Source organism: Equus asinus, chromosome 16, assembly GCF_041296235.1.
Source record: "Equus asinus isolate D_3611 breed Donkey chromosome 16, EquAss-T2T_v2, whole genome shotgun sequence".
NCBI classification, from domain to species: Eukaryota; Metazoa; Chordata; class Mammalia; order Perissodactyla; family Equidae; genus Equus; species Equus asinus.
Window position 1 is genome coordinate 1,183,845 of NC_091805.1, and position 17,924 is coordinate 1,201,768.

A 17,924-nucleotide genomic window follows, 5' to 3' on the forward strand; every position below is an offset into this window, starting at 1 on the left:
TGGCCTTGCCGTCTTTTACTTCATTAATAAAACAATGATAGTCTGGGAGTAATTGATAGCACAGGAGAAGACTCTCAAAATAAAAATATCAAAGTCCACTGGTCCACACTGGGAAGAGATTTAAGGACCCCCACAAAAAGTTCTCTTCCATGCCCTGATTTCTCAACCAATTGATAAATAAAATACAAGAAAAAGTCAGATGGGAGACGTGACAATCACCTATACTAATAGAGAACGTAGTTTGTAACTCTGGGTGAATGGGCTTCCCGATGCTGAACCCCCAAATCACACAGACAAATCTACCCAATCGCTGGCAGTGCTGGACCACTGCAGGCCTTACCAAGTGGGAAGAGGAGCTGTGCTACTTCACTTACTCAGCTTTCATATGTTATGCACCTGTCATGGGCCAAGGACTGTGTTAGCTGATTGAGATACAGAGATGATTAATCCCTGCCCTAAATAAATGTGGAATTTACTGAGGGAGACAGCTGGCAAACGGGTACAGGAGGCCTTGGAGGGAGCTGGGTCCAGCACGGGCCTCGGGAGCAGATTTCTTTGGAGAGGGTGACTTCTGAGCTGTTTGGTAAGGGTGACACTCTGGTGTTTCAAGTCTAAGACAGAAGGTAGAACTTTTCTTCAGAAACCAGCTTGGGGGGTATCTAAAATTAGATTACCACTAGATAAAAATTTAGGAAAAATATAGTTTTATAAATTATATGCTTTCTTGGAAATTAAACCCCAGAGTGGTTGGTCCTGTGTATCTTTGTCCAGTTTATTAGAGCTCAACTTCAGCAAAAAGAAACATCATGATGGGGTATGTTAAGTGTAGATGTTCGGCATCCCAACAGGATGTCCAAAATTGAGGCTTTTTTCAAAAACACTAGTTGTCTAACCCAGAACAGCCTTTTCTGTCTAAGGGTTTGAAGGTGACTTGCAATAAAATAAGATTTAAAAAACAAAAGCTGGAAATCATGCCAAGGGTGTCCTACATGACCAGCTCTCCCAGGCCTCAGCTCCCTTGTTTGCTACTGGGAGTGACACTACCTGCTCCACCCACCATTGCAGGCAGACCGTCAGGCTGAACTGGGGGCGGATGTGCGGTGCTGCAGACATCTTAAGAGTCCAAGCATCGTATTTAATATCACATTATAATGAAATACAAATAGATGCCAGCCTAAAGCAGAGTGTGTATTTTTTAAACTAATTAGTTGCCTCTGGCAGCAATGCTCAACAGTGCAGCTGTGGCCAGAAACACAGGGGTAAAGCAGATTTCGGAAAAAATTTGCTTATGAAATAAGTACATTTTAATGAGAAAAATCCTCACCAGTGCCCTAAAAACCAGGGGAGTCGTGGTGGAGATAACAGTTCTGATCTCTTAGGGAGAACTCCTGGGCTGATGATTTGTTTGGAGAAAGACTGATGGACTACACCAGGTCTCTGTGGGAGACCACGACGGATAGAAGGGGTGACCTGGAGGAGGCATTCACGAGGGACGTGTCCCGTTCCTGATGACTAACTACCGTGTGGTTTTAGATACCCAGTGAGAGAATTTCCTCTTTCACTCGTTCCGTAATAGCTGTTGACCATCCACCATGTGCCAAGCAGTTTTAGGTGCTAGGATACTGCAGAAAATGAGAGAGAGAGAAGATCCCTGATCTGATGGAGCTTTTCTTTTAGAGAGGAAAGAAAGATAGTCACCCAAGTAGTGAGTATAATAGGTAGGCCTGATGTCAGGTGGGGAAGTATAAGTGCCTCATAGGACACTAAGTGCCAGGGGCCGGGAGTGGTGGGGGTGAAGGCCGTCTGAGACCTGACGGCGGTTGGAGGGAGCCTGGGTCCGTGGGGGAAGAGCTTTCTGTGAGAAGGAGCAGCCAGTGCAGCCTGGCACATCTGAGAAGAGCCGAGAGGCCCATGTGTGTGTGTGAATGTGAGTGCATGAGGAGAGGAGCCAGGTCAGAGAGGACAGCAGAGTTTGGGAGCCAGGGCGAGGCAGTAATGCTGGTTCTTGCAGGCCGGGTGAGGACTTCGCCAGTGCTCCAGTGAGATGGGAGCGGAGGAGCGACAAGGACCAAGGTTTAACACATGCACTTTGACCGCTCTGTTCAAGATAGACTGCAGGGGCAAGAGTTACGCGGGGAGACAAGTTAAGACAGTGTTTTTGTTTTCTAATCAATAAATATCATGCATGTCTTCTACTCTTCTACATGCCGCCACTATCCTAGGCACAAGGGATGCAAAAGTGGAAAAAACACATGCTCCCCTTTCCTGTGGACAAACAATAATCAAAGTGTAAGTCAGCAGTAAGTTAGGGACCAGAAAGAGCAAAGTGTAAGTCAACCAGTAAGTTAGGGACCAGAGAGATCAAAGTGTAAGTCAACAGTAAGTTAGGGAGCAGAGAGTACAGTGGAGGAAACTAAGGCCAGGCTGGAGGTGGGTTCCACTGCAGCTGTCCAGGCCAGAGGCGCTAATGGGCCACCCAGCTCGGGTTGGAGGGGGATGAGAAATACCGGAAAGATAGAGCTGACAGAATTTGCTGACGTGTTAGATGTGGGTTGAGGGAAAAATGAGAGAAATCAACGGTGGCTCCTAGGTTTTGACCTGAGCAACTGGAAGTATGGAGTTACCGTGAACTGAAATGGGAAAACTCTGGGAAGAGCAGTTTTGGGTCAGGGGTGGGGATCAGAGTTTGGTTTGACCAAATTATCTTTGAGATGCCTATTAGATACGTTACTGATGAGACTAATTCTAACAACCTCTGACCTATGGCAACTCTTTGCAGTTTACTGAGCTTTTCCACGTGCATTGTCTCATTAATTGAGAAGGGGCCCCTTTTCAAAGGTGTAATGTAATGAATGGTGTTCCTCAGAGTCCTGAGGATGACAGCTCAAGACTAGGAGAAATCTCTCATGATATTTGGTTCTATTGGTGGTATGATAATGCAAAATGCAGTATTCTTTTCCTTAATTAGTAACACAAAAACTCAATTTAAAATGCATAAAAATGCACATAATTTTCTCCATGCCTTCTTAGCCGTTAGGCTTTGATTGTTCAAAACTAGAATTCTGTTAAAATAGGAGCGTGTAATAAGGAGTTTCCTTTATTATTTATTTTTCTATCTCCAATGAATCTTTATATATATCTTTATATATATATATTCATTATATGAATGAAGATGAACCTGTTAACCAAGAATATAACAATAATCTATGACCAAATGGAAATGTTCTGGTATAATAATTAACATGTGTTGAGTGCTTTTTGGTTAGCAAAGCTCTTTACGCATATACATGATCTGGTCCTGGCTTCCTGAGACTCCTGTGAGGTCAGAATTTTATGGACAAGGAAGCTGAGGTTACTTTCCCAAGATTATGCTCCTTTGGTAGCCTGGTGGGGACTCAAGCCTGCTCTTTCTACTGCCTCATACTGTAGCTAAATAAAGTACAAAGCAGTAGGACATGATTTCTGGTTACTGAGGAGCCACAGCTGCCTGCTCATATCTGAAATTAGTAATAACAGCAGCAAAGTATCAAGCTTTACTAATGTGTCAGGCACTTCAAAAATTGTTTTTATGTATATTATTTTGTTTTAATCCTCACAATAATCCTATGAAGTAAATACTTCCATTACCCTAATGGAGAAAGACAAGGCATGGCGAGATAAGACAGTGTTCTCAAGGTCACTCAGCCAGGTGCAGCAGCATCGTGACTCACCTTGAACCTGGAGTTCATGTGCTTGGCCAGAGCATCATAAATTTCTTTGCTTTTGCCCAAAGCTTCCATATTTTTGCAGTGAAAACCCTATGGGAAAAATACAGAGGAAGATGTTAATGGTCATTTATGCTTGAGTGTGAACTGATTTCCGTTGCTGAGAGTAACTTGTATTATCAGGGAAAGGAAGAGACAGATTTGGAGGGAGAGAAGACAGTAACAGCAAAAAGGCACAAAAGAGGAGATGTTGCTAAAGGCAGATTTCCTTTGTTCTCCGGGCTCCCCAGAGCTTGGACTGTTGGTGAATACTTAGAAGAATTACTTTCTGAGTTTTCACCCAAATAATGACAGCTCTCCTTTTCACCAGCACTGTTTTCAAGTGTGTGACACATTGTTCTAATCAGTGATAGAGCTTAGAGCAAGTCAGTGAGTGACAGGCCACATCTACAGCATTTTTACATCTTTCAGAGAAGAACCAGTGGATTATTATGGGAATGAAAAAAAAGTTAGTGGTTTCCTTTCACAAAATACTTTTTACTACCGATACCTGGACTATTCCATTATTCTTTGCAAATATTTTAAATTTGAAAGAGTAAAATTCACTCTTTGGTGTGCAGTTCTATGAGTTTTGATAACATAGATTCTTAGAGCCAGCACACAGGCAGGACACAGAGCGATTCCAAAGAACTCCATCCTTATCCTCACTGACTCTTAAGTTAATGTCTGGTGTCATTCATGCCAGGGAAGTTATTTGACACTGATTTCAATTCCTCTACCAGAGCCGCTGCCATCCCCATTATATTTTAATTTTTTTTTTTTTTTTTGAGGAAGATTTGCCCTGAGCTATCTACTGCCAGTCCTCCTCTTTTTGCTGAGGAAGCCTGGCCCTGAGCTAACATCCATGCCCATCTTCCTCCACTTTATACGTGGGACGCCTGCCACAGCATGGCTTGCCAAGCCATGCCATGTCCGCACCCAGGATCCAAACCAGCAAACCCCATGCTGCCGAGAAGCAGAACATGCGCACTTAACTGCTGCGCCACCGGGGCGGCCCCATATTTCAACTTTTTATATTCTTCTGAATTAGATAGTGAGTTATGTTAATAGTGGCATCTCATATTGGAGGAGGGAAAGAGATTATTCGGTGGATGTGTTGGGATAACTGAGTAACCTTCCAGGAAAAATAAAATTCCTTATACCAAATAAATTCTAACTGGAGCAGAAAAATATAACATAGAAATGTTAAGCTTTAAAATACCACAGGAAAATATGGGACAAATTTTTTTTATAATAGTGGAGTAAGGAAGGCCTTTATAAGGAATACAAAAAACCAGAATCCATGAAAGGAAAGACTAATAAATTCTACTCTAAAAATATCAAAGATTTACACGTGGAAAAAAACACTGTAAACAAAGTCAAAAGACAAAAGAATAAAGTGGGGAAAATATTGGCAACACATGTGACAGAGGGCTAAGTTATCTACCATACAAGTAGTTTTCAGAGCAGTAAAAGAAAGACCAACAATCCAATAGAAAGACGTGAGCAGGCTATAGGAGTAGAGAGATGGAGACAGTAGAAAGATGTCTTGCTCATGTAGCATAAAGGCAGTGCGGATTAAAACTTGAATGATATTTTTACCCATCAGATCAGCAAAGATCAAAAAGTTTCTTGACACATGTTGGTGAGTATGTGGAGAACAGCACCCTCCCACACTATGAGACAGCAGTAAAGTGGTCCACCTCTTGAGAGGACAGTGTCGTTTTTCATATATATAAACTGTATGTATATATATGATTCATATATATAGTTTATATATGTGTATTTAGTCAAATACATCAAATTTAAATATAAGCTATGCATATAGTTGGACATATGAGCAAAGATGTACGTCAAATATTCGTTAAAACATTGATTATAATAAAAGATTGGCAATAACCTAAATATCCACCAATATAATGTACATTAGGAGCTATTTAAAAATAGAGAGACAGGTCTATGTGAATTCATGGAATAATCTCTGTGTTATATTAAGTCAGCAAAGGAGAGTTCTAAGAAGTGTGTATGGCATACTGCAATGTAGTGGGACATTTGATTGTGTGTTGAAAGATGGAAGCTGGTTTGTTGGGGGTTAGCTCTTTGGTACCTTATCCAATAAGAATGAAAGATATTATTGTTTTAAATCCTCCTTTTATATCAAAATATAATGATTTCTTTGTTTTTTAAAATATCTATCTAATGATCTAAAAATCTTTTTTATACCTCAGTCGCTATAGAGACCAAACCTCACACTTGGGGGCGGGGGGCCTGTAAAATCCTTGGCAGTCCTCATACATCTAGCTTTTAGCTGTACTCACCCGCGCTCCAGTGTGGTAGGAAAATGTGTACTCTCTTTGGTCAAGAGTGGTGACCTCTGCCCTTGCCGATGGTGGTGGAGTTCCGTGCAGGGTCAGCACTTTCTCGCACAGTCGTCGTCTGCTCACAAGTTCTGCTTTAGGGACCGATTGAATACGAATGTACATGTACTATCTTAAATCATAATTCTTCCTTAAATGCTTTCTGCAGAGTATTTCTACTTTGTGTGCAACCCAACTTTTTAATGTTTAATTTGCAAAAAAAACCAATAATTATTGAAAATCAGGCACTTTGATAGGTATTTTCGTATGCGTTACCTTAGTTGCTTTAATTATTGTTATAAATCTGCAAAATTGGAATTGTCAGCCCTCTTTTGAAAAATGAAACAGAGACTGAATCCAGATTCAGACCTAGGTCTGTTGGATTCTGAAGCCCAGAGCTGTCCTCTACCAGGACACGTGCTGTGTTGAGAGAGACTATCCAGCACCTTTCCTCTGAGAGTCCTGAGATGCTCCATAGAGGATTTTTATATTATTCCAACAGCAGCAGACTCTTGGGTGCGCTGAACTGGACCAACACGGAGAACAAGAGCTGAGAGACGGGTGTTGTGGGGTGGGGACGAGGCCCTCGGGCAGCAGTGAACCCTTCGTTTAGGGCAACACCTTCTCAGGTCTTGGTTTTGCCTCAGCTCTTTTACTTTTTCAGATGACAGATGAGTTTTAAGGTTTTCTTTATAAAGTTAATATATGGCAGTGTAGGGAACTTGAAAAATAAATAAAAATATAAAAAAGAAAACCATGTTCTCCTATAATCAACTGCTCACATAATCAACAATAATGGGTCTGGTTTTTCCCCATTTTTCATTGCATGTTTATGTGTGTATTTGTGTATATATGTACACACACATAAGATGATTGTGACCTACTGAATGTAATATTTTGTATGCTATTTTTAATTAGTATTTTACATCTTATTTCATTAAAAAGTTAGGAAATATGATTTTAAATAATTTTTACTTATGCCCCTACTATAGGACGTTAACTTTTGTCCCAACCTATGGAATATGCTCCAGCATATCATTGAACAAATATTTTTGTCCCCAACTTGAATAATTTCATTAGGATAGATTTCTAGAATTAGAATTGCTAGTACACACAGTATGAATATTCCTCTTGATGCCCGTTAACAAATTGCTTTTCAGAAAGGTTATGTCAGTACACCCTCACAGATTACTTATGAGTCTGACCATAACATTAACCCTTGAGAGGTTTGAGTGTTGTTTTTTTAAATTGTTGGAAAGCAGATATCTTGCTGTAATACCCTTAATCAGATATTGGAATCAATAGTCCCTGATTGGATGATTTTAGCATTTTTCTTCAATTGTTTTAATATAAAGTACAGTGAAATTCTGGGGATTTCTTGTCTTTTTGGCTATGCTTCTCCTTAGGGGTCACTCTCTGCATGGCTCCTATGGAGAGAGTAGCCTGTTAGACAATCACAGCAGGGTGAGGCCTTAGTTAAAGGGCTAGCAGTATTGGAGTAAATAATGTTTATTATGCTGGACTCTTTGTATATGGAGGCTCAGAAAGATTAACTGGCTTGCCAAGATAACATTTCTAGTAAGAGATTGATGGATTCAATCCAGGATTTTCTGTTTCTAAAATTCATTTTCTTTTGACTACATTGCACTGCCACAAAAATAGAAGTATTATTTGGGGTTTTCAGTTTCCATTTGTGTTTGTTTTAGTTAAGATTAAAAATTACTGGAAGGTATTTAAAAATCACTCGTAATCCCACTCTTCAGAGATGATCACTTTCTGTGCATATTTTAAACATAATTGATCATGATCTATGTGTGCGTACATATATGTGTGTATATACATATATACAGTTTTGTAAACATTTCATAATATATGCATGTGATGTCATTATTATTTTAAAACATTTTTAATCACTGCAAAATATTCCAACATATGGATGAAGCATTAACTTATAAGTTGGTTCCAGTTTGTTGCTCTTATAAGTAATGCTGTCATGAACATCTTGGAGCACAAATTTTACCTGAGCTTGAAGTATTTGTTGACGATAAATTCCCAGAAGTAGGTTTTCAGATTTATACTGCCTTTTGAGAGGCTGCACAAGCTCCCTCTTGAAAGAGGGAGGGATCCAATATATTGATCTAAGTTTCTTTTTTTTAGTAAACCTCAGCTGAATTCAGAATTTATTCCCTGTGGCTGTTTAATAGAACGTTCACCTGTGCCTACGCATATATGTTACTGCTTCTGATCAACAAATATGTTCTATCAATTGGACAACATAGCATACACAGAAAAATAAATGACAGCTATCGAACTCAGATTAGCCATCAGAAATCAGTTTAAATGAACTGAAACAAGGCTGTATTCTTACCCTTTGAAGTTATTATGAAAAAGAACATTATGGGCAGTTTTAATAGACTTTATACAGGGAGCACTCCTTGTGAAGCCACACAGATTTTGGTAACATAAGGTCAAAGTATTGCCAGGTTACAAGTTGCTCTGATCCCCGTTCTCTCTGTGTGCACGCGTGAATTGTCTCGTACCTTCCTTTCTGCATGTTTTACCCCAAATCACAGTGTGGCTGGAGCCCCCATTCCTTCTGAGGACCCTAAATAGAGGCAGAAACACCAGCGGAGCAAAGCCTCTGGCTGAATTGATTCTTCTCATGATTTCTCTGAACTGCTAGCAGATTAGACCTGTCTCGCACATTGTGGCTGTTTGTGTTGAGTAATGCTAATCTATTAAAGTTAGGATTCACGTGCTTTTCAAGAAGAAAGCTCATGGGTATGTTGTTCCGTAATAGCTTACTAGTGATAGGTAGGCTTTAGTCTCATGCCCTGAGGGCTGTGTCTCTTTCTTTGTGGGTAACTTGTTTGTAGAGACAGAAGATCTCAGAGATAATAGAACAAGGTAACTGACTGCACAGATGGGATCAAAATATGGGAATTCAGTGTGGTTATCTTCTAGATTCCAAACATCTGGATGAAAACTGCCACAGCCATCCCGTCACGTGGGATTTCTAACCCTCTGAGTATGGGCCGTGTGTCGGCAGAAGCTGAGTGTCTCTTTGGCTGCGTAAGGGTATTAGCAGGGCTAACCCAGGCCCTGCAGACTTGTCGATAATGATGGGTTTCTGTGAAGGAGACACACTCCAGTATCCTCCAGCATTTCTTTTGTCACCCTGCAAGAAATGGTGCTATTCAGGTTCCTAAATGACTTCAGTTATGATGGGTTTCATTTAGAAATTAGCCAATCTAGTTTCTAACAGTTTCTGCACTTTTTAGGAGTGAAAGTTTTCTCACAGGGCCTTTTTCTTTTTTAACATAGCATGATAGTACATTTGAGAAGACTCCAGAAACTATTTCAGTTAGGTATTCCGTCACCTCCCTGTTTCAGTTTGTGACTGGGTGCATTCTCAGCACTTTTTCTTCACTGTCAGTGTCACTGATACACAGTTGGAGCGACACACAGCACCTGTTCAAGTTTGCCTTCCTAAACTCGTTTTGATTACTTCTGTCCCATAACTAACATGTTTCTCGACAGGTAGTAGAGTCACCGTGAGACTATTTGGAAAGAAATAGAATTTCTGACTGTTTTAGAGGAAAATCCCCACCTGTGAATATGTCTGAGTTTCTGAAAACAAGGGAACAAGTGAAGTGAAATACATATTGGTATTTGAGATACGAAGGGGAAGATTTAGAGCCTGGGGGTGTCTAGTTGTCTTAATGGTGTTCAGAATAGAAATTTGATATCTATGTTTATTTTATGAATTGTTTCTTCCTCTTAAAAGAAAAATTCGGTAGACTTTCTCCTCCGTTTTCAAACATTCAGGTCTCCGACCTGCAGTTTTGCCTCCCTTGCCGTGTGGCACTGAAGCGTGCAGCGTCATCTCTTTCCCCACTTCTTGCGCCCAGCTCCTGCCTCCCTCCCTGGGCTTGGGCTGCCACCTCTATGGGCCCCCACCTGTCAGAACCCAAGGACCAACACGTCTGTGATGGCCATGGCTTCTGCCGTCCGCATCTCCGTAAAGCTCGTCCTGTCCCCTGCCATGTGTCACGTGTCTGTCCTTTTATATTTTTTCAACACTCACATCTTCGTTTCCTGTGCTCATCTCACCCGTTAGATTCTAACACGTTGAGGATAGCTGTGCATCCTGCTCACCTTTGTATCTCCTGTGATGCTCAGTACAGAGCCTGGCACACAGCCAGTGTCCGCCAGAGATGCACAGACAGACGGATGGAGAAGGGATGTGGGTGTGTCACGAGTCTCTCGGAGGTGCACCCCAGAGGTGACCTGGTGGGGTTCAGGGTGTGAAGAATGGCGCTCCCACCTTCCCCATGGTTCGAGTATGATGGAGGGAGCGCCTCTCTTTGGACTCCTGTGCGATTGTTGGCCAGCTGCGGGTTGAGGGGACTTCGTTGCCTTCCATGTCTGGAGGTAAATTCAGAGCTCAGGGCTCACCAGGCCTCTCACCTTTTCTTTTCTGCCAGGTGCCTCATGTGTCATTTGCCCCCTGGCTACTGTGGAAGAGCTGGCCACAGCCCTGCCCAGTCAGGTCATCCCAGGCAGATGACCACTCGCCCGTGGGCGCTAGAAGGGCTCGTCCAGGGCAGCCGTCCTCTCGCACCCATGCTCCATACAGCAGCCCGCCCACACGTCCTCCCTCCCTGCCTCTCCATGATCGCACATTTCAGCACTTAGCCTGACCCAGACCTCAACTCTGTCTGCCTGCTCCAGACGCGCGATGCAGACTCACATTTTCTCATTTGTCTGACTTGAGTGATTTTATTGATAAGGTTTTTATCTGAAAGAAACATCAACTGACATTTGTACAAATACTTTAACATCTTGATATCCTCTTCTTCAGTCATATTTTTCTCAAAAACAGGAAAGCTCCAAGCCTTTTTGTTCAAAACAGTTTGGCCACCTTTGTAACACCATAGTCAGGTAGGACTGTGGGGCGAAGGCCGTTAAAGATTCCCAACTGATTGATCTGGGATTACCGCACTTCCTTTGTCTAGATGCATCCCTCATTCCTTCTTATTCAGAAAAAGGAAAAAACAAAGCAAAACCTGACACCTTGGGAACATGAAAGTCGGCCTCTGTCTGCTTGCAGGCGGGTAGTCACATGCACTTCTGGGGACACTGGCCGAGCTCTTGCAGGGACACCTGCACTGTCAGGAGGGACAGTGCTTGTGGGCGATCTCTGCCAGTCTTCCTGCCCACCCCACAGCCCCCAGAGACAGAGTCCCCTTAAAACTATTGCTCATAAAGAAAGAGAATGCTCTTGAACCATTCCTCAACTGCTCACCCTGAGGCAGGCCCTGTGTTGCTAAGTGAAGGGTTATAGAATTAGCAATGCATATGATGCATGAAAATACAGAAGAATGGGGTTTTCTGGATATGAGGTCGAATTCTGGTTTGAATGTTGATACTTAAACCACTGTGGGTAAGGCCACACTAAGACTCTTGGATGATATGAAGAAAGACATTACAAAGAGGAAAAATATGAGCAAATTAGTGCAAATAAGACCTGGTGGAAGCTTCTTATAGGAATGTTCTTCTATAACATTAGGAAAATGGTCTGTGGCGATATTGCTCATGTAGGTAAAATGGCTGCTAAAAAAGAAAACGTTTCTGTTTCAGACGCAGCCAAATAATAACTTGGTTTCTAATAGTCGTGTTTGCCATGAGGACCTTTACAATGAGATTATATAAGCAAATCGATTCCCCTGTTGACTTTATCAGAAAATTATCAAATATCCCTGAGCCTTCCCTCTAGAATCCTCAAAAATGCCCACAGTAATCTTCACAGAAAGTTATTTTCTGGATTTCCTGATTTCCTGAAGCTCTTGCTGCAGCATTTGCTTATTGAAGTTGTAAGGCAAGAACTATAAGAAAGATGTGAATGTGGTATCATGGCATAGTAAACACAGTTGTGTGTAATTAATTACCACGTAGCCCCTTTACCTGATTTTGTATTCGTGTTGAAAGTTCCTAACTGTGCATGTATAATTGATTCATTATGCTATATGTGGTTGTTTTAATAAAAAGTGTCAGTTGAGGTTTTTGTTCAACAGCGTAACTCCCGTATTCCACTGTTTCTTTGGGAAAATCAAGTTCGCTTATGTCATATCATTTTTGGAACTACGTCCTGTTGTAGGTGAACACTCTGCCTGTTGTAGCTATGATAATGGAAGATGAGTCAGAATTTCTCTCTTCCTTCCCTTGTTTTTCCTGTGTCCTTGATTTTTCCCAGAAGCTGGCTTTCTATAAAATAAATTTCCCTGGGCACCATTTGTTCCATTCGGTAACTTGGGTACTTAGAGATCCCCAGATTTCTGTAGTTGTGTTATCCTTTTGAAAAAAAAAAAATGCAGACACACTGCCATCTCTCTCACCATTGCTCTCTTTTCTAAAAACCAGAATAAACGTTGGAGCAGTTTCAGTAACCCGTAAGAGCACAAAAGGCCTTCTGAGGTGTTTTGAAACTAGGACTGCAAGGCTTGTCTTGTGATTGAAGAAGAGAAAATATCCAGCTGTTAGCCTCATAATAATTTTGAGTAGCTGAGTTATTTGTGTGCTAATCCTTCTTTCAAATGGAGAAATTTAGGTCTGGCAGAAATAGAGAATGGGATGTTATATAAACCTTTCCAGATGTAGTAAACTTGCTGTGGTCAGTGGAGAACTATCTTCACACAAAAAGGAAAAGCAGAAAGAATGCCCTGTATCCCAGGGTCGGTCAGCATGCCCATGTCTGCTGTCACCGACATGTTAGGATGTCGTGGGAAGTCCTACTGCCTGTCTACAATACAATGCAGGTGATGCTCGCAGGTCTGCCAGGACCTGCAGGCCAAGGACTCGGGTTCAGCCTCTGTCCCCGGTCACTTAGCACCTTAGTGTTTTCTTCATGCCTTTTTGTTCTTTCTCAACCTACCTACCTAGTCACCTGTGACAGAACGCTTTTTTCTCTTAATCACTAACAGGTTTAACAGGTTATTTCATCTACTAGCTTCCTCCTCCTCTCTCCCACATCCTCTTTGTGCCCTAGGAGCAGGCAAATACTATGCCAGTAATTATAGTCCATCATTTTCAACATATAACTTTCTGTTGAGACTTCTTTTTTTTTTTTTTTTTCCTTTTTCTCCCCAAAACCCCCCGGTACATAGTTGTATGTTCTTCGTTGTGGGTCCTTCTAGTTGTGGCATGTGGGACGCTGCCTCAGCGTGGCTTGATGAGCAGTGCCATGTCCGCGCCCAGGATTCGAACCAACGAAACACTGGGCCGCCTGCAGTGGAGTGCGCAAACTTAACCACTCGGCCACGGGGCCAGGCCCTGTTGTGACTTCTTAAAGCATATCAAAGTAAAGGCTAAATGGAGGCATCAATAAAGAATATTTTACTGAGCTTTTAAAAAGTTAAATTTGCCCCATACCAGTGAGTGAGAGGCACATACAGAATGGCTAAATGCAGAGGTATTTCTCAAATCTGCTCAAGTTACTCTGACATAGGATAGGCTAGGGAGGAAGTCACTAGATTCACATTGCTAGACAATACAACACCTCATACATTGAGATCATTGTATCTAATGCTATTATCGGACAAATGCTACAACAACATAGAGTTTCTTATTAATAGACGTCAGTGGACCCTCCTGTGCATCCTGTGTTCCGTGCTGGTTTAACACAGCCACACCAAGTGACCAGCACAGATCTGTGTGGGTGACCTAGCTCTTCCCAAAGATGACCAACATGACTTGGGCCAGATTGGTGGAAATTTTATCTCTAGATGTATTTAACAAGGGGAAAAGAAGTTGGAGCAGTTTTCTATAAAAGAGAAAATCAAAGTAAGAGAAACAGATGATGTCAATAAGGGGAAAAAAAATCTGGCAAAGGAATTTGATATTATTCCCTCAGTCATCTGTGTTTTTAAAAATAGCAAATCTTTTTCATCTTTTAGATGATGTGTGTAGAAGTAGTCCAAAAATCTTAGGCTTTTTACAAGTATTGTTAAGAAATTTGAAATTAAGCAATAGTCGATCTAAAAATTCTAGTACAAGGAAAGAATATAGATAAATCATTGGAGTTGTGGTAAAGAAATGAATTGTAGGACACCCAAAAAATAAATTGTCCATTTGGATTTATGAGCTAGTGAAACACCAAAGCCACTGAATTTTTTCTCCCTAAAGTAGAGCGAAGCTCTTAAATATAAATAGAAAAACCAGCAACGAGACTTCCGTGTGCTATGAATGGGAGAGTGAACTGAAGTGTGGTACCTGAGGTTCCAGTGTCACATCTTGGCTTACACGGGCTCTTGAGTTTGTGCCTAAATAGAGGGGTTCCAGCCTGGGAAGATGACAAATGGTAATATTTTAAGCACATTTTGTGCATCATAAAGATTCTGGACACTCTACTGGGCCTATAAAGACAGCCTTTTCTAAATGGTTTTCCACCTCCTTTTTGGAGAACCCATTAATTCCTTCTATAAAGACTCCTCTTGGATGTTTAGCTTTGGAGGCACAGGAACACTTTATGATTTTTAGGAGTGTAATAGTCTGAACGGCAAGGTTGTTCAAGAAACTGCTTCCCTCCCTTTCTGCCTAATTTCTTTCTCCCTGTGCTCCAAAGACTAGGAGATCTCTGGCTGACCAAGAGCTCGTATTTAACTCAGAAGGCAGATCCTGCATGTTCTCATTTGTCTGATGGAAGGAGAGAAGAGCTCGTCTGAGCACCAGTTTGACACTGTTTTACTCTGGCAGTCTTCGGAAGCCAACACCCTCTCCCTCTCGACTGTCTAAAATGCCCTTGCTAGCCAGGTCCCTTTGCCAGCTACAGCGTTTGCACATTTCCTTGTTAATCAGCTGCGTAGGCTCGGAGACTGTGTGTTTTGGTGTTGTTTGTGTGTGCAATCTCGTGCTGCTTCCTGAACGCATGTGTCCCTTCCCTTCACAGCCTACTCGACACCCAGCACCTCCCCCGCAAACCGATTCGTCAGTGTTGGACCACGGGATCCAAGCTTTGTAAATATCCCTCAACAGACACAGGTGGGCCGCTCTCCTCTTTTCTGTATGTGGTGCAGCTCGTTTTATTCATCAGGTGCACTGTAATCTGTCTGTTGGCACAGCAGGCTGCCTGTCCCAGCCCCTGTCGGTCCCCTCTCCCCCCAACCCCACCATCCCGCCCTTCAGCCATGTCCATGTGTTCTCAGAAAATGTTGCTGCAGTTTTTCTTTCTTGTATTGGAGGGGTAGAAGAGGAGGGCTTCTGTGCCAGAACCGCTTTTGCTGTGGCAGGAAAGGCTTCTCGATGTTAGGTGGTGTGTGCTCCCTCCTCTAGGAATTCCTGTCTCTAGAGTGAGCCGGCGGGAGGAGGCCCCACGGGAGGGGAGGCAAGCTTGGTTGCCTTTGACATCACTGTGCATGCTGGGAATGAGAGATCAGCCACTCTGTAGTCATTGTGGGGTCCCCAGCAACCTGGCAGACTTTCAGAAAGAAAAGATGGAAAGGTTTCCTGAGCCCTCTTAAGTTGCTGGTGTTGGTGCAGAAACAGGAGATGTTTGTTACTGGCTACACTGGCCACTGGGGAGCAAGGTGCAGTGAGATGGGAGGGGTTGTCTGTGAATATAATGTCATAGTTTGAGGTGACTGAGAAAAGAGTATGCCAGGACATTTAGAGCTTGTTTTTCAATAGATAGTTGGTGTTTTGTGCTAGTATAGGTCAAGGAGAAAAAATCTCTCTTAAAAGTTTTGGAATGGCTGCTCTTAACTGAGAAACAGTGAAAGGTTTTTGGAGTTTAAGGTAGTGGATATAGAGACATTTAGAGGTTTGTTAAATAGAATTAGATTCAAGTTTTCAAAGAAACTACCCTCTAATGTCCTAATTAGAACATGACCATATTATAACTGACATAAAGAAAGTATTTTCTCTGTGAGGGGTTTGAAGCAGTTCTCCAAGATGTTTTGCACCTGGGCCTGAGTGTGCAAGCTCCAGACATGTAATTCAGAGCTGTTGGTCTGTCCGTGAGACTGTGGCTTGGTGTCCTGCTCAGGTGGGTTTGCCTTCCTGGGCCCATCTGCGCGCTCTATGGAGGGTTTTAGTTTTTGGCTGTGTCGGCAGTGCAAGTTAAACTGTCTCGCATCTGAAGCCTTCCTTCCACTGAAGCAGGTCCCAAGAGTAGAGCCTCAGAGGAGGTGTCTGGAGGAAAGGGAGCCCAGGGGAGGAGAAACCCCACTCTTGAACCCCGACTTCTGCTGTTTCTCCTGACTGGCGTGTACATGGCATCTGGGATTGACCTCTCCCATTCAGCACCCCCCATAAGATTGTTTATGTTTATCATTCCCTTTCCCATAGCTTCAAATACTGAACTGGTGAATTTGAAACTGAATGATTACTTAAGTGCATTAAAATAGAAGAGCATCATTTCATTTTGTACCTGGGTCAGGGTTCGGGTTCAGTGAGTCAGGAGAACTGGGGACAGTGACCCTGTGTGATGATTGCTTTGCTCAAAGCACTGTGTGCTCAGGCTGCTTCATAAGAACCTTAGAGTGCAGTTTGGAAACGTGCTGCTTGTGTTCCACATGGTGTTTCACGTAAGCTGCGAGTCCCAGCACTGCAGTTGTACCCCGTGTTCCGTTCAGTTGTTTCTCGACAATCAAAACGTCTTCTATTCCAATATGGCTTTGTGCCACAAATGCCTTATTTAACCCAGAAATGGACGCTTCATGATGTTGACCACAAAAATTCAATTCTTAAAAATCCAGATTTTCCACACATCTGGATGAATGATGTCATGTAGACCCAATATTGGCATCTGGAACTGTATTTTTTTGGTTTCCATTAAATATTTGGCACTGTAGGACAACAGCCTAGATGTTCCTTATCACAGTGACACCTGCCACATTGGCCTGAAGGAAGCCGTCCCCACTCATCTCATGAGAAACTGTGCTGATGGAGTTACATTTTTCCCAAAGAAATATATACTGAGGTAAAAATTATGTACTCTAAATATTTTAATTTTAAGGTGTATGTATGGACTCTTCTTTTAAAAAAAGGAACTACTTTCTGGAGCCATTTAAAGTGTTAGACATGTATAGATATAGGTAATAAATATAATATACTTTAAAGAATAAGCTCCTTTTTGAGAGGACATCAGTTCATAAAAGGGATTTTTTTAAGGCATAATTTGAATGTGGCCTGCAGATTAATTTCCTAGGCAAGCTTGCATTTTTCTATATTGGTATTTCTCTTAATAAGGCATGAAATTTGTATTAATTGAATTACAGGAAAGGTTTTTCTGGGAAAACAAAATTTTACTTTCTGCCGTTGGAGAAGTACAAATTGACAAGTCACGCGAGCAGATGCTTGAGCTTTATGGATGCAGAACAGCGGCCCTGCCCATGAATCCACAAACCAGTGCTAAGTCGGACGGCCTGCTTTCTTTGAGGCCGTTGCTGGGGGAGGCCTCCTCAGGGCCCACAGCGCCGAGCCGCAGGAGCAGATGGGATACAGTCTGTTTTCCAGCAGACAGAACTTGAACTAGTAATGCATGGACTTTTTTTTTTTAATTTTTATTGAGATTATGATAGTTTACAACCTTGTGAAATTTCAGTTGTACATTATTCTTAGTCAGTCATGTTGTAGGCGCATCACTTCACCCTTTGTGCCCACCCTCCACTCCTCCTTTCCCCAGTAGCCACTAATCTGTTCTCTTTAGTTACATGTTTAACTTCCTCATATGAGTGGAGTCATACAGAGATTGTCTTTCTCTCTCTGGCTTATTTCACTTAACATAATTCCCTCAAGCTCCATCCATGTTGTTGTGAATGGGACG

General features: G+C 42.1%; 1 protein-coding gene across 11 annotated transcripts in view; it reads left to right on the forward strand.

The window, feature by feature from the left end:
- NFIA (nuclear factor I A) overlaps window positions 1-17,924 on the forward strand; it is a 348,179-nt gene that overhangs the window by 301,274 nt on the left and 28,981 nt on the right. For 5 of the 11 annotated variants that reach the window (XM_070486374.1, XM_070486380.1, XM_070486373.1 and 2 more), the window contains one exon: window positions 15,048-15,139. The exons of the other annotated variants lie outside the window; for them this stretch is intronic. In XM_070486374.1, the coding sequence (XP_070342475.1) occupies window positions 15,048-15,139 (92 nt within the window). The remainder of the gene's footprint in view (window positions 1-15,047; window positions 15,140-17,924) is intronic. 11 annotated transcript variants of the gene reach the window in all.